This window comes from Trichomycterus rosablanca, chromosome 12 (assembly GCF_030014385.1).
Source record: "Trichomycterus rosablanca isolate fTriRos1 chromosome 12, fTriRos1.hap1, whole genome shotgun sequence".
Lineage (NCBI taxonomy): Eukaryota > Metazoa > Chordata > Actinopteri > Siluriformes > Trichomycteridae > Trichomycterus > Trichomycterus rosablanca.
This window is the reverse complement of record NC_085999.1, coordinates 4,157,501-4,175,177: the sequence shown is the minus strand read 5'-3', so window position 1 is coordinate 4,175,177 and position 17,677 is coordinate 4,157,501. Positions and strand designations below refer to the sequence as shown.

At 40.3% G+C, this 17,677-nt stretch overlaps 1 protein-coding gene across 2 annotated transcripts in view; it reads right to left on the bottom strand.

Moving 5' to 3' along the window:
* pard3bb (par-3 family cell polarity regulator beta b) overlaps positions 1-17,677 on the bottom strand; it is a 416,753-nt gene that overhangs the window by 142,312 nt on the left and 256,764 nt on the right. For both annotated transcript variants that reach the window (XM_063005444.1, XM_063005445.1), the window contains exon 19: positions 11,222-11,492. In XM_063005444.1, the coding sequence (XP_062861514.1) occupies positions 11,222-11,492 (271 nt within the window). The remainder of the gene's footprint in view (positions 1-11,221; positions 11,493-17,677) is intronic.

Sequence of the window (17,677 nt, the reverse complement as noted above, 5' to 3'; positions counted from 1 at the left end):
TATTAATTTTTTAACGTCATGTTTTACACACTTGGGTTACATCATGACAGGACAGATAGTTAGTGGTTACACAAGATTCATCAGTTCACAAGGTTATATCAAACACAGTCATGGACAATTTTGTATCTCCAGTTCACCTCATTTGCAAGTCTTTGGACTGTGGGAGGAAACTGAAGCTCCTGGAGGAACCCAGGACCTTCTTGCTGGGAGGCGACAGTGCTACCCACCAAGCCACCGTGCCACCTACAAGGTACCACTGTATCTGCCAAATCTGCTCAATCACTGGGTATGTAGAAAAGAGGAGAACAAGAACGAGCTTTACTCTGGTTCCTGTGTTTAGTTCCTCTTCATAACGGAGCTCTTTGTGAGGCCGAACCAGAGCTCTGATTATTCGAGCTCACAAACCGGCCTGAGCGAGCCTGCTCCACCAGCCTGCTCCACATCTCATAACGTAATCAACGGCAGGAACGGTCCGATAATGAAAAGTGGAATAAGACGGAACAAGAGCCTCGGCACAGAGGCGCTATTCAGACACGCAGGAGCGCCGCGCGGCTGAATCGAGCCTCCGCCGCACCCGTCCTTTCAGTCGCACAGCCGCAATTACATATTCATGGGCTTCCCCATTCAGCGAATAATCTTAATCAGAACGTTCTATCTCGGGAATCAAAGGAGCGATGATTGAACTTCCATCAAAGAGGTGCTTTCAGGGATTCATATGGAGATCCGGAGTGAAAAGCCCACCGATCTGACACAGGCGAGTCGGTGAGCGTGTGCCAGGCTTCAATCTGAAGGCATCAGCCACCCACCAACACAACCCGGCCGTGATACTGTTACCATGGAGAGCGCCACACTGAGAAGGGCACGACCTTTAAGAGAAATACACTTATCTCCTTACCAGATTGCTATCAGCTTTCTTAAAAGAGAGCCTGGCACCAGCGCTGGCACGGCTGCTCCTCACATGAGAGCAGTTCATGCATACAGGGTCTGTCTGAAAACCTAGTGAGCTGCCTTGCTGCCTACCTGATCAGCTGCCTCATTAGACATCGAACTAATAAAGCAGATTATTTAGTCGCATTACTTTACATCACTGCAGTTTTAGCTTACTAAGCTACAACCCACTAGCGTGCCAGCTAACGTCTCCCTCCGTGTACCAAAAACGCTTAAACTGTCCCTAACGAGCCCGAATTTACAAATAAACGACACTTATATAATTACACCTTTATACAGATTAAACATCAAAGAGAATTTATTTTACATTTCAAAAGAACTCTGTTGGTTGCTCCGTATTCGTCTGCTGTGTGTAGTTTTAGAATTACGGCGCCTCAGTAGGAGCATTTTAAGGAATCTAAGAATTTAGACACGCCCTCTTCTCGAGAGCACTTAGGATGACGTAAAATGCGTCTGTGTAGCGAGGGCGCTAGGTTTTCGGTGGGAAGCTGATTTTCTAAAACGGACACCAATATGTTCTCCATCCTCCTGCATTACCCTTGATGTGCTGATGCCCTCGTCTGTAGGTGTGTGTTGTTTATGCGTTAGGTGTCGCCTAATAGAAGCCAGTTGTTACAGCGGCTGTTCGGCGCACATCAAAAGTGCTGAGAAGAGCAAACACAGGGGTACGGACAGGAGGAAACGCTTAAACAATACGAGGGAGGAGGGAGCAGGGACGGGTGCTGGAGGGTAGGTGAGGGTGCTGCTCCATCACTGTCAGCCTCTGAAAGGGAATATGTAAGCAGCACCATCTGTGACTGCACCTCGCCTTTCCTTTTAGAGACTATTAGCAGAGTCACTAAAGGGCACACATGCCAGCCTCCATGTCTCCCTCTCTCTCTCTTACACACACACACACACACACACACACACACACACACACACACACACACACACACACACACACACACACAGAGTTTAGGCTGACTGGTGGTTGTTGTCTGACCATTTTAAGTAAGGCAAGGATTTCCAACATTTCTGACTCATGGCTCACCACAGTCACCACACAAATATCTACAGCGCACACACACACACACACACACACACACACACACACACACACACACACAGTTTAGACGGACCAATATCATAGGTTGCACTGCTAACTACTACTACCTACTTTATAGACACCTAGGATCATGCCTGATATGCCCAAATACTACTGTTTCCACGCAACCACAAACACAATTGCCTGGACTTGGTTGGACACTACTGAGATGTTTGATGGAACCAGGTACGATGGTCAGATCTAACAAAAAATAAAGTCTATACCTATTTAAGGTGGCATTTAATGTAATGAAGAACTTAATCCAGTGTTATATGAAGGAGAAGCCATAAATCCATGGAATGCCAGTACCTGTAGATGCGAAAAATATTCACCAAAGTCACATATGCCAGCCTACATGTCTCTCTCACAGGCTTAGATGCTTTAGACTGACCAATATCATGTTGGTTGCACTGCTAACTGCTCGCTATTTTATAGTCTGTCTCAGTTCCGAATAACACTGAGGATCACGCCTGAAATGCCCAAAAAACTACCTAGAAGCCTTTTTTTCCATCTAACCACACACATAATTGCCTGGACATGGTTAGACACTATTGGGTCCTTGAATGGAACAAGGTACTATGGTCAAATAAAACAAAAATAGAGTCTATATTTATACTTAAGGTGGCACTTAATGTAATAAAGAACATGATTAAGAATAAGATCTTAAATCCAGTGTTATATGGAGGAGAAGCTTGGAAATTTATTAGGATGCAGATCATCCTTAACTCCATAAAGTACCAGGGGATTTAAAGATGAAAATCTGGCTACAATTCTGTTACCTGTTAGATCCAAAACTAGATCCAAAACATGCTCCCTAATCTACCCAAACTAGTTTGATGTCATTAAGCTTAATGAAAGAGGACCTCCATGTTAAAGTGAACAGAAGTTGCACACAGTACTAAATCCATTTGTAGTTTATATTTGTACTTTAATTAATTAAAAGGTAAATTTCTTTTGCTCTCTGGCTTTTTGTTTTAAATAAAAATTGTATTAATCTTTACCAAAAGGTGCAAATACAATAGAGGCCGACAGGTGGTTCATTTGACCGGTTTAACACAAACAAATGAAGGCTTAGACAGAGCAATATAATGCATGCTGCACTGCTAACTGCTACCTATGTTATAGTCTCTCAGTTCCGAATGATACTGAGGATCATACCTGAAATGCCCAAAAACTACTTGGAAGCCGTTTGGTGGCACTTAATGTAATAAAGAACGAGATAAAGAATAAGAACTTAAATCCAGTGTTAGGTTATATGGAGGAGACATTAAGGTACCTTGTTAGGATGCAGATCATCCTTAACTCCACAAAGAACCAGGTGATTTAAAAATGAAAATCTGGCTACAATTCTATTACCTGCTAGATCCAAAACTAGATCCAAAACATGTTTCCTAGTCCACCCAAAATGGTTTGATGTCCTCATTAAGCTTAATGAAGAAGGACTCAGTGATGCTATGGTATGTTGAGGTGAATGGAGGTTGAACACAGTACTAAATCCATTTGTATTTTATATTTGTACTTTAATTAAAGGTTACATTTCATTTGACCGCAGGCACGTGTGACACAATGAAGTTTGGCATAAAACGAAGAACGGTTCTAAAGAAAAGAACGTTATGTGAAGGAGACGCTTGGGAACTGTGTTAGGATACATATCATCCTCGACTCCAAGTACCAATTTACAATTCTATTACCTACTAGATGCAAAACTAGATCCAAAACATGCTTCCCAGTCCACCTAAAATGGTTTGATGTCCTCATTATGCTTAATGAAGAAGGATTCAGTGATGTTATGGTATGTTGAGGTGAATGGAGGTTGCACACAGTACTAAATCCATGGAATGTCAGCACATGTAGATGGTAAAAATATTATTTTAATTTGGGTTTAATATTTGTACTTTTATGAAAGGTTAAATTTCTTTTGACCTTAGGCTTTTTTTTACATCAAATAAACATTATTTTATTCTTTATCAAAGGGTGCAGATACTTTTAAGGCTGACTAGAGGCTCATCTGACCAGTATAAGTAAGGCAGAGGTTTCCAACACAGAGACACACACACCTAACAGCTCAGACATTAAAAGCCCACGCCATTCCACACCCGACATCTCACTTCCACATATTTTGCTTCTTATGATCCTCAATCCTCCAGTCAGTGCCGCGCTCCCTCAGGTCTGAACCTGCCTGATTCTCCTCCAATCATCTCACCTCTCCACACGCCACCCAGTGTAGCAGTAAATGTGTCAGGATGTGATTGTGAGAGTCTGATTTCAGCTGCTTGTGTGTGTGCACCTGTGTGTGTGTCTGTGTGTGTGTGTGTATGGTGCTCTGTTATTAGATCTGGTATTACTCTTACTTCACTCATACACTACACATTAAGGTATTTGGACACATGAAAATGTGAAAATAAATCTGAAATGATTTATCTTGGTCTAATGTTTCTCTTCACATTAAAAAACCTGACGCTTTAAGGGCGCGTTCACATGAGAAGTGGCAAAACAGCTTTTGCGCCGACTGTGTCGTTGTTGTGGCGCACTTTTACCATGTTGGGCTCGTGATTTCTGCGCTTGCCGTGGCGCTCAACGTTTACCTGATTGAACTTTGACCCAGTTTGCTGCTGACCTTTTTAAAGTGCCTCCAATGAGACGAACTGTTTGATGTGACACAGTAAAAGCGACTCAGGCAGAACGAACAAAGCTTAACGTGACTTATTGTACTAAACAACGAGAGAGGAATTTCATTAGTGGAGGAACATATGAGCAGTAATAATGAAGAGAAGTTTAGTTCTCCTGTGTCGTTATTTTAGTACATTAAACCACGTTAAGCTTTATTTTAACGATAAGAGTTTTAGACTTGGAGAAGCTGATTCTGATTCTCACAATTTTTCTCACAAGTTTAAAAGTGAAACAGTAAGGAAAATCCAGATAAACACAGATACACGTGGAGCTGTAACACTGGATCTGACGGTTATTCCACACTAATGTAGATTCGTCTCATATTCACACTTTGACGACGTTTTACAGAAGTGTAAACGCTTCTCATGTGAATGAGCCTCTATAGTGCTGCGTAGACATTTTAATCTCCACTGTACAGTATATGTCAAAGACAGTTTGTTTAGGAACTCTGACAATCATTTCTATGTTGTGTTTCTTACTTTCTAAACCTTGCTAATTTGAAAGACCTACATTTACAGCCTCATAAGGCAAACCGACTGTGACCCCGCAATTTTCATAATTACAGACTTATATATTTACTCTGTGAACGTAAAGGGAGAAAAATAAGCTATTATTACACAATGATTACTTTCAATTGCCCCAGATTAGCTTTAATTATTTAATATTTCACGTGTGATCAAATGCAGTAGAGTTGTAGAGATTAAAGGCTATCGTGAGGAAGAATCTAGACTTATTTAAACTTGTGCTCTTTCACAGAGTCGGTCTGTTCAGAGTTAGACTTCGCCAAAGGCCAGGCTACGTTTACGTGTGTTTTTCAGATCACTATCGGCATAATAATCCAGAGGTTTGGGGAGGGAAATGTAAAACAGTGTGTTTTACATGCTTAGCATGGTGCAGAATGATGTAAAGGGATTTTATACGAGAACGTGTTGAGCACAACAGCATGAATGAGACGTATTTGGCAAAGCTTTCAGCATCTCCATCTGTCTGCAGGATGTAAAACATCCTAATGGGTCCCATTCACCACCTGGGGCAATACCTGTCCTACACACACACACACACACACACACACACACAGCAGCTGAACTGCCCAGTTAGAACGCTCCTGCAAACCTTAATTAACAAAGAAACAAGGCATAAAAAAATAATAATAATAATAAAAACACGTGTCTATGACCACTTTCTACGTAAACACAAATCTAAGACTATCAATAGCTGAGAAACTCAAGTCTAATGTGTCTAACGGTTCTTCACGTCATCAAGAATAAATACTGTCTAATCCTAAATCTGTTTACCAGATCTGGAACCAGTTAGGAGTCTCAGAACAGGCTCAGATTTGTCACTGGTGTAGGTGAAAATCAGCAGCATTTACATACCCGTCAGCTCGCTACACGTTAACGAGTGCAAAACATGATTGGAACATCTGGCCGCTGTTAGCACCTCCTAGCACCTCCCCACCTTTCACTGTGGTTGTGTTCAGTTTTTAAACTAAATCCAGAAATATCTGGCGCTGTGTGGGTACCACTGTCTGTTTCCCATCACGTACTGGTACCAGTAAAACTAGGGCGAACCCTCTGGAGACTGCAGGCATGACTAAAAGGCATCGTCAAGCACTTACATAACAACCTTAATAAATAAGACGCTTCTTGATTTACAAATTCATATGTAGAATAAGAAAACAGACCTTAGACTTTTGTGTTAAACTGTACTTGTACATGTACATGTCATTTATCTACAGGGCTGAGATTGATTTATTTATTTATTAGGATTTTAACGTCATGTTTTACACTTTGGTTCCATTCATGACAGGAACGGTAGTTACTCATTACACAACATTCATCAGTTCAAGTTTTTAACACCGTCAGGGACAATTTGGTATCTCCAGTTCACCCCACTCGCACGTCTTTGGACTGTAGGAGGAAACCCATGCAAACACGGGGAGAACATGCAAACTTAAAAAAAAAAAGGGTAACACAGAAAGGACCTGGGCTGTCCCAGACCACCCCACCTGGGGTAATGTAATGTGGTAAGTGTGCACACCCTTCTAAAATTGGCACCCAGACCTGGATCTGTGGGGTGACCTGAAGAGGGTCACATAAGATTTGGGCAAAGAGTGCCAAGTTAAGCTGTGCCATGCTGATACACTCCGGCCCAAAAATACTAAATGCTCTTATAAAAGCACAAGATGCTTTAACAAATTATTAGTTTAAAGGTGTGAATATTTATGCAACCACATTATTATTGGGTAGGGGCAGTGGTAGCCTAGTGGGTAGAGCATTGGGCTATCAATCAAAAGGTTGAGGGTTGAGAGTTTAAATCCCAACTCTGCCATGGAGCCACTGTTGGGCCCTTAAGCAAGGCCCTTAACCCTCTTGGTTCCAGGGGAACCGGACAATGGCTGACACTGCACTCTGACCCCAGCTTCCAAACAAGCTGGGATATGTGGAAAACACATTTCATTGTACTGTACACGTGTACAGTATATATATATACAGGTGCTGGTCATAAAATTAGAATATCATGAAAAAGTTGATTTATTTCAGTAATTCCATTCAAAAAGTGAAACTTGTATATTATATTCATTCATTACACACAGACTGATATATTTCAAATGTTTATTTCTTTTAATGTTGATGATTATAACTGACAACTAATGAAAACCCCAAATTCAGTATCTCAGAAAATTAGAATATTGTGACAAGGTACAATATTGAAGACACCTGGTACCACACGCTAATCAGCTAATTAACTCAAAACACCTGCAAAGGCCTTTAAATGGTCTCTCAGTCTAGTTCTGTAGGCTACACAATCATGGGGAAGACTGCTGACTTGACAGTTGTCCAAAAGACGACCATTGACACCTCGCACAAGGAGGGCAAGACACAAAAGGTCATTGCTAAAGAGGCTGGCTGTTCACAGAGCTCTGTGTCCAAGCACATTAATAGAGAGGCAAAGGGAAGGAAAAGATGTGGTAGAAAAAAGTGTACAAGCAATAGGGATAACCGCACCCTGGAGAGGATTGTGAAACAAACCCCATTCAAAAATGTGGGGGAGATTCACAAAGAGTGGACTGCAGCTGGAGTCAGTGCTTCAAGAACCACCACGCACAGACGTATGCAAGACATGGGTTTCAGCTGTCGCATTCCTTGTGTCAAGCCACTCTTGAACAAGAGACAGCGTCAGAAGCGTCTCGCCTGGGCTAAAGACAAAAAGGACTGCTGAGTGGTCCAAAGTTATGTTCTCTGATGAAAGTAAATTTTGCATTACCTTTGGAAATCAAGGTCCCAGAGTCTGGAGGAAGAGAGGAGAGGCACAGAATCCACGTTGCTTGAGGTCCAGTGTAAAGTTTCCACAGTCAGTGATGGTTTGGAGTGCCATGTCATCTGCTGGTGTTGGTCCACTGTGTTTTCTGAGGTCCAAAGTCAACGCAGCCGTCTACCAGGAAGTTTTAGAGCACTTCATGCTTCCTGCTGCTGACCAACTTTAAGGAAATGCAGATTTCATTTTCCAACAGGACTTGGCACCTGCACACAGTGCCAAAGCTACCAGTACCTGGTTTAAGGACCATGGTATCCCTGTTCTTAATTGGCCAGCAAACTCGCCTGACCTTAACCCCATAGAAAATCTATGGAGTATTGTGAAGAGGAAGATGCGATACGCCAGACCCAACAATTCAGAAGAGCTGAAGGCCACTATCAGAGCAACCTGGGCTCTCATAACACCTGAGCAGTGCCACAGACTGATGGACTCCATGCCACGCCGCATTGCTGCAGTAATCCAGGCAAAAGGAGCCCCAACTAAGTATTGAGTGCTGTACATGCTCATACTTTTCATCTTCATACTTTTCAGTTGGCCAACATTTCTAAAAATCCTTTTTTTGTCTTGGTCTTAAGTAATATTCTAATTTTCTGAGATACTGAATTTGGGGTTTTCATTAGTTGTCAGTTATAATCATCAACATTAAAAGAAATAAACATTTGAAATATATCAGTCTGTGTGTAATGAATGAATATAATATACAAGTTTCACTTTTTGAATGGAATTACTGAAATAAATCAACTTTTTCATGATATTCTAATTTTATGACCAGCACCTGTATATGACAAAGACATTGAATTTATTATATTCTCTTATTATTATTATTATAAGTTCTTTTTATTTTTATTTCCCCTCCCTAAATGATTTGTAGGCCACATTACAGGAGGAAAATCTTTATTTAGGTCTGATTTATAACAGGGGTGTGTAGACTTTTATATCCACTGTACATGGTCACTCATACAGGCTTAAATCCAAGAATTTCACGTCTGCTGGCCAACAAGCACTATTTTAAACGTGAAACACTAGCAGATGGAGCCACTGATGATGAAGGATGGGCATCATCAGGAATCGTATCGGACGAGACGTCCTGAACACTCGGTACCCCGTCAGCTTCCAGCCAGCAGAGTGACACATGATCCAAAAGAGAAAACAAATGCAATATGGCTTCCGTCCACACCGAGGACCAGATACATCTTTGTACAACCAGGAGGGAAGCACACTGGCATGCCCACCAAAATGCCATCCATGTGTAATGAGTATAAATAGTGGCTGTAACTTTATTAGATACAGTGCCATGCTGTGAGTGTCGTGGCCTCGCGGCTACGAGGCCCGTTTACTGTCCCTGTTTCTGAAGTTGTACAGAAGTGACTTTTAGAATCAGTAGTTTTGGGGATCGTGTGTCTGACATTATGTGCTGATTAAACTGTACGTCTATTATTTCCTAAGTAGTTACAATTCTAGTTTTCTGACAAAAAATTTTGAATGTTAAAAATGGCTAATTTTGTCTATTTTACAAATACTACTACTACTAATAATAATATAAATAAATAATAATATAAATTAATTAAATAATAATAATAACAATAATAGTAATAATAATAATAATAATAATGATTGATAAAAATAATAATAATAATAACAATAATAATTATTATTATGAATAATAATAACAATAATAATAATAATAATAAAATAATAATAACAATAATAATTATTATTAATAATATTAAAATAATAATAATTAATAACAATAATAATTAATAATAATAACAATAACAATAATAATTAATAATAAAAATAATTATTAATAATAATAATAATAACAATAATAATAATAATAACAACAGTAATAACAATACTGATGATAATAATAATAATAATAATAATAACAATAATAACAGTAACAATAATAATAATAACAGTAATAACAATACTGATAATAATAATAATAATGATAATAATAATGATAATAATAATGATAATGATAATAATAATAATAATAATAACAGTAACAATAATAATAATAACAGTAATAACAATACTGATGATAATAATAATAATAATAATAACAATAATAACAGTAACAATAATAATAATAACAGTAATAACAATACTGATAATAATAATAATAATGATAATAATAATGATAATAATAATGATAATGATAATAATAATAATAATAATAATAATAATAACAATAATAACAGTAACAATAATAATAATAACAGTAATAACAATACTGATGATAATAATAATAATAATAATAACAATAATAACAGTAACAATAATAATAATAACAGTAATAACAATACTGATAATAATAATAATAATGATAATAATAATGATAATAATAATGATAATGATAATAATAATAATAATAATAATAATAATAATAATAATAAATAATTATTTAGAGTAGCCAACCTTAAGCAAGGCCCTCAATCTATTTGGCTATTTGGGTGCAGTACAATAGCTGACCTGCGGTCTGACCAAATAAGCTGAGATACGCGGAGAAAGAATTTCATTGTACTGTACACGTGTATATGTATATATGACAAATAAATGCATTCTATTCTATTCTATTCTATTCTATTCTATTCTATTCTATTCTAATTCACTATTCATGTGTACCTTTCCTTTCCTGCTCCTCTGAATCATGTGGTCTGGACTCACCTTGTGGCAGTGCCGCTGGGTAAGACACGACCTCTCGGTCCTCCCAGCAGTCGGCCAAATAAAAACAATTTTAAAACAATAAACTGCCCCTGCTCTGATCCACTGAGTCAATCACGCAGCACGCCGTCCGCAGCACTGCGGTCAGTGGATCCGCCCCCCAAAATGTCGCTCTGGTCAGAGTGGACGGGCGGCCGTGCGGACATGTGTTGGCACCGGTGCCCTTTGCCATGCAGATTAACCCTGACAGCGGGCGACAGAAAAGGACTGCGGCACTCGGACAGGCCATATGGAGCTCAGAACTGGACGCTCTGTTACACAGCAGTTGTGGTCAGCCATACACTTGCACGTGCACGTGCACGTACACACACACACACACATTCATCTAGTCATGTTGGCTCGAGCTTCAAATCCTGCTGAGTGACCTGAAACCACCTCCATCACATTTCAGCTTGTTGGCTGGACAAATGGATGGACGGACAGACCGACAGATACACAGACACACATACAGACAGACAGACGGATTACCTCAGCAGACCGAATCCCTTCTTCTTTGTCTTCTTATCTGCCTCCTCAGTGGCCTCCTCTGCCTTTTTCTTTGCTCTTTTCTCGGGCTCTTCAGCGGCCTCTTCCACCTTCTTCTTGTCTTTTTCCTTCATTTTGCTCTTTGCCTTGTCCTTCTTTTTTCCTTTGACTTTCTTCTTCTTGTCCTTCTTGCTCTCGTCGTTGTCCGCAAGCCCCTGGCGTGACGAACTGCTAGCAGGGGTGTCCCTTCCCGAGCTGGCCTCTGAGCCCTCATCTAATAGGCAGACAAAGAAAGTAAAAATGAGGTTAGAACAAAACCATACAGACATAAATACTGTCAAATACAGGTGCATTAAAGTTTAGGATGCAGAGCTTTTCTTCTAGCATTCTAGCACTCCTCATAGTATTAAAGTCCGTTCATTCAAAAGCTATACATGCAAAACTCACTGAACGTTCAGTTATTCCACACCAGGCTCTTATCTGTGTACATCAGTGCACTACAAAGGTGAACGTGCTCGTATACAGTTCATTTAGTTGGATTCTCAGGTCTGATTAATCTAAAACTAAACCTTTTGAGCAGGAATGCAAGCACTCAAAAACAGGCACTGTACATCACCCTGCATACTGCGAAACATTGTGGTGGCAGCATCACGTTATGAGGAGCTTTTAAGTAGCAGAATTGAGTACCATATGAACAGACAAATACAGGAACACCCTACAAAATGCATGCAGACTAAGACCACAACATTTGCTATTAGTTGTATATGTGTTTTTGAACTGTGCAGCAATAGATTAAGGAAGACCCCTTGTCCACAAAAGAAGGTCTAGAAGGCCAACACATAGCACTGACCTCACACCACTAAACAACCATGGAATGAACTTGAATGGATGGATAAGAAAAGATAAAATAACTATATATATATATAGATAGATAGATAGATAGATAGATAGATAGATAGATAGATAGATAGATAGATAGATAGATAGATAGATAGATAGATAGATAGATAGATAGATAATTAGATAGATAGATAGATAGGTAGATACTATAGATAGATAGATAGATAGATAGATAGATAGATAGATAGATAGATAGATAGATAGATAGATAGATAGATAGATAGATAGATAGATAGATAGATAGATAGATAGATAGACAGGACAAGATGATAAATGGATGGATGGATGGAAGGAAGGAAGGAAGGAAGGAAGGAAGGATGGATGGATGGATAGACAGACAGACACAGACAGACAGAGACAGACAGACAGAGACAGACAGACAGACGTACATATAGACAGACATACAAACAAAACAAGATAGATAAATAGATAGACGAACAGACAAAAAGGACAAAATAGATAGATAGATAGATAGATAGATAGATAGATAGATAGATAGATAGATAGATAGATAGATAGATAGATAGATAGATAGATAGAAAGACAGAACGATAGATAGATAGATAGATAGATAGATAGATAGACAGAAAGACAGAAAGACAGAACGATAGATAGATAGACAGACAGAAAGACAGAACGATCGATAGATAGATAGATAGATAGATAGATAGATAGATAGATAGATAGATAGATAGATAGATAGACAGAACGATAGATAGATAGATAGATAGATAGATAGATAGATAGATAGATAGATAGATAGATAGATAGATAGATAGATAGATAGATAGACAGAACGATAGATAGATAGATAGATAGATAGATAGATATAGATAGATAGATAGATAGATAGATAGATAGATAGATAGATAGATAGACAGAACGATAGATAGATAGATAGACAGAAAGACAGAAAGACAGAACGATAGATAGATAGATAAATAGACAGAAAGACAGAACGATAGATAGATAGATAGATAGACAGACAGACAGATAGAACGATAGATAGACAGACAGACAGAAAGATAGATAGAAGGATGGACGGACGGACGGACGGACGGAGGGACAGACAGACAGACAGACAGACAGACAGACAGACAGACAGACGGATAGATAGATAGATAGACGAACAAGATATAGATATACTAAATATGAAATACAGGATCATGGAATCTAAGAACAGTGATTTGGAAACTAGAGCCCAATTATCTCAAATATTTATTCAGTTCAGTAATAATTGTGACAGAAATATTAAAACGCTCCATATGGAAAGTTCAGGCACAGAAAGTTTATGAGAAACTGCCACCAGCTTTGCTCTGTATAAGCTCAGAACCATGTGCAGCAGTCTGAGCGGACTAGCTGGGTTTAAGTACTTTAGCACTTCTGCAGTCTGAAAGCGAGAGATAAAACAGAAACGCAGGACAAAAACCTCTTTCCTGCTAAGCCACAACACTGATGTGGCCCAGTCGGTTATTCGGGGCCTCACGCCAAGTCCGTACTCGGCAAAAACAAAAGAGCAACAGCCGCTCAAAGCCGTACGGATAGAGGAGCGTCTGTAGCGACGGCTAAGCGTCGGCATTCTTCAGAAACATAATTCAGCATCCGCGAAGAGCCACTACAGATTCCTTTTCTTTACACTTCCTTTTTGTTTCCATCCGTGAGCATCAATCAAGCAGTGAATGACATGAAACGCACACGGCAGGAAAGCGGAAGGACGGACTGAATAACAGAGCGGATGATCTCTGCAAAATTTTATGACACTGAATCGTGGGATGAAGGAGAAGTCGGCGCACTTTGAAAGCGGCGCTCGGAGAGCATTACCTGCGATCGGGTCGCTCTAATATATCAAAGCTGAAGCTGTAATTGAGCTCGCACGTAGTTCAAAGGAATGCACTGGAAGTCTTTTCAAAGCAGAAGCAAATCCTTTTCTTAATTCCTTCTTTATTCACCATCCGAACTGTTGTTTGATGCTTGACGGGTTCTTCTAATAGAAGCTGGATTACCAAGAGCCTTCTGGTCGTGCTTAGACAGTTACGATCTGTTGTTTCTCGAGTGTATTGCCGTGGTGAATCACACCGCTAATCTGGCGTAGACGGAGACCTGAACCGTCTGACGTGAGATCACGAGACGTGGACGACACCTCAACACGAGGAAGGCTGCTCAAATGATAGAATATTGATTGGGCAACAAGGACAAGTCTGGCGTGGCTTTAGATGTGCAGAGGTGTGTCTACACACACACACACTTTTTTAACAAACTGGCTGGTGTGTGTATTTCAGCCCTCCCTGGACACATTTCTGTCTACATTTATCCACTACAAAGGTGAAAGAGCTCGTATACAGAGCAAAAGTTTGGATTCTTAGGTCTGATTAATCTAAAACTAAACCTTTTTAAGCAGAAAAACAAGCACTATGTCTGTCAAGAACAGCCACTGCACATCATCTGGGTAACACCCTGACTACAGCGAAACGTGGTGGTGGCAGCATCACGTTATGTGGTGCTTCTAAGGGGCAGAATTGAGTGCCATATGAATGCAGACAAATACAGAAACATTTGCCACAACAATTGCTAACAGTTGTACAGTATATGCTTTAAACTGTGCAGCAATAGTTTAAGGAAGGCCCCTTGTGCACAAAAGAAGGTCTATATAAAGACCTGAGGAAAAGCTCGGTTTAAAGAAAGGGGGCCTGCACAGAGCCCTGACCTATCTCAGCCTCACTGAACAGCTCTGGATTGACCTTAGATAGATAGATAGATAGATAGATAGATAGATAGATAGATAGATAGATAGATAGATAGATAGATAGATAGATAGATAGATAGATAGATAGATAGATAGATAGATAGATAGATAGATAGACAGACAGACAGACAGACAGACAGACAGACGGAACGTGGATGACACCTCAACACGAGGAAGGCTGCTCAAATAATAGAATATTGATTGGGGCAACAAGGACAAGTCTGACATGGCTTTAGATGTGCAGAGGTGTGTCTACACACACTTACACACACTTACACACACTTTTTTAACTAACTGGCTGGAGTGTGTATTTTAGCCCTCCCTGGACACAGAAGGATTAGCAGACTGTAGCAAAGATGCTAATGAGATGTAAGGGAAACACTATGTGCCTAATTACTGTCCCTCTCACTACTACCGCTGTTCTAACCCATGTGAGTGTGTGTTCCTGCGAGTGTGTGAAGGATCTGTCTTCAACCATCTCCATGTCGGTAAACACCAGCTGTGTTCACACTGAACGCACTGGCGACGAAAGAGAGGGAAAAAAAGGAAGCACGTTAATTAGTGGTAATGAGAAAACTAACTGGGAAAGTTTGCTGTGAGGACACAAACTTATAACGGGGTCGTTATCCTGGCAGGGAGCATCATCCTGGCAGGGCGCAACATCCTGCTGAAAGAGGCCACAGCCATCAGGAAACACCATCTCCATGAAAGGGTGAACATGGTCTGGAACAATGCTTAGGTAGGTGATGTGTGTCAAAGTAACATCCATGGATGGATGGCAGGACCCAAGGTTTCCCAGCAGAACATTAACCAAAGCATCACACTGCTTCCGCCAGCTTGCCTTTGTGCATCCTTGCGCCATGTGTTCCCCAGGTAAGCGACGCACATGCACCCGGCCATCCACGTGATGCAAAAGAAAACGTCATTCATCAGATCAGGCCACTGTGGTCCAGTTCCGATGCTCACGTGCTCATTGTTGGTGCTTTCGCCGGTGGACAGGGGTCAGCATTTCTATCAGAACCAGCATGAACTTCTTCAGCAATCTGAGCTACAGTAGCTCGTCTGTTGGATCGGACCACACGGGTCAGCCTTTCGCTCCCCACGTGAATCAATGAGCCGCCCATGACCCTGTCGCCGGTTTACCACTGTACATAGATACTGACCACTGCAGACTGGGAACACCCCACAAGAGCTGCAGTTTTGGAGATTCACTTCACCTGTCAGTGGTCATTATGTTATGCCTGATCAGTGTATCAGTGGCGATTTCTCTAAGACTGCAAGGGAAGCTCAGCTTCCCCTAAAACAGGGGTGTCAAACTCACGGCCCGCGGGCCAGATCCGGCCCGCCGCGTCATTTGATCCGGCCCGCGAGAGCTTAAACGACTGTATGATTGTTGTGATGGTTCGAGTCGTTACAGAGACGCGCTTAAAATTTAATGCGCTCCTGCGCCTTTAAGAGACAACGTGACATCGTAGTCATGGCAACTAACTTTAACCTTCGCTAAGAAGCCATGTGACTTTTATAGCAAAAGAACGCGGGGTAGCGTAGTTAGTAATGTAAACAATAATAAATAAATACAAATAATTATCTTGCAGTATAATACCCAAGCATCGTCTGTAAGTAGTGGCGTTTATATTCTCAGTTGTTAGTAAATGTTTAGTGAGTATATCACAGCGTTTTAGTTACAAATTTACCGTAATTAAATACTGTTGTTACGTTACTATAGCAATTAGTATCTTTACACTAAATGCTAACTCGTTATTTTACGTTTGGTTAAATCTCATATTGTACCAGATGTAACACTTGACTACAGCTGTGTGCTTTTACTGTATTAGGTTCTTTATTGTTTTTATTGTTTGTATTTTTACTTCATTTTGATGCACACAGTGTATCACACAGCTGGGGAGCAAATAAACCGACTGTATTCTGAAGAGAGCTGTCTGTCTGTCTGTCTGTCTGTCTGTCTAGCTGAGAAAGGGGAATAAACTATTAGTGAGGGCAGAATGATTGTCTTAAAAATACACTGTAAAATCCTAAATAAACTGCATCTTTCAAAATGCAGGCTGATTTTGTGACCTGCAAAGTGACACATCCCGCCAGTAGATGATGTTACACATATTTACACATGATCCTAAAATGTACAAAAAGATAAGTAAGAAAATTAAGCATGAGGAGGAAATTTAATGAAAGTGAAAACAAGTTTGTGCTTCAGGAAGAGAAACCGGTGCGTCTCTTGTGTTATGAGGCCGTGTCTGTGGTAAAGTAGAACAAAATGCAGAATTCAGCCTCCAAGAAAAACAACAATGTGACTGCAATCACAGCAGGATACGTTACAATCGGCCCTTTGAGGGCCACCAAAATGCTGATGTGGCCCTCGGTGAAAATGAGTTTGACACCCCTGCCCTAAAATATAAAAAATTAAATGGTCAGATATGTACAGTTGTGTTAACATTTCATTGATTACAAATGCGTTAGAACACGTTCATCTCGAAGACGAGTTCGTTCAGAATCAGCTACTTATCACAAATCGACTGACTCGATTTTGTTAACTCCCGCAGCATCAATGCATTTGCCCGTAGAAGCTGAGCGTCTGTTCACTTCAACGGAACTGCATGGAACGGTTTTTTTCATTGCTTCGAAACTCGCCGGTCATTGGATAAATGCCACGATTTTGTCCCGCCCCCGGACGCTGAGCGTCTCTGAGGGTGAATGGAGTTGTGGGCGGGTCTGGACGTGGAGCTTCTGCAAGATGATTGGAGGATCAGTCGAAAGGCTGAATCCCGTTCTGATTGACCCGTTCTGATTGCTGGCCATTG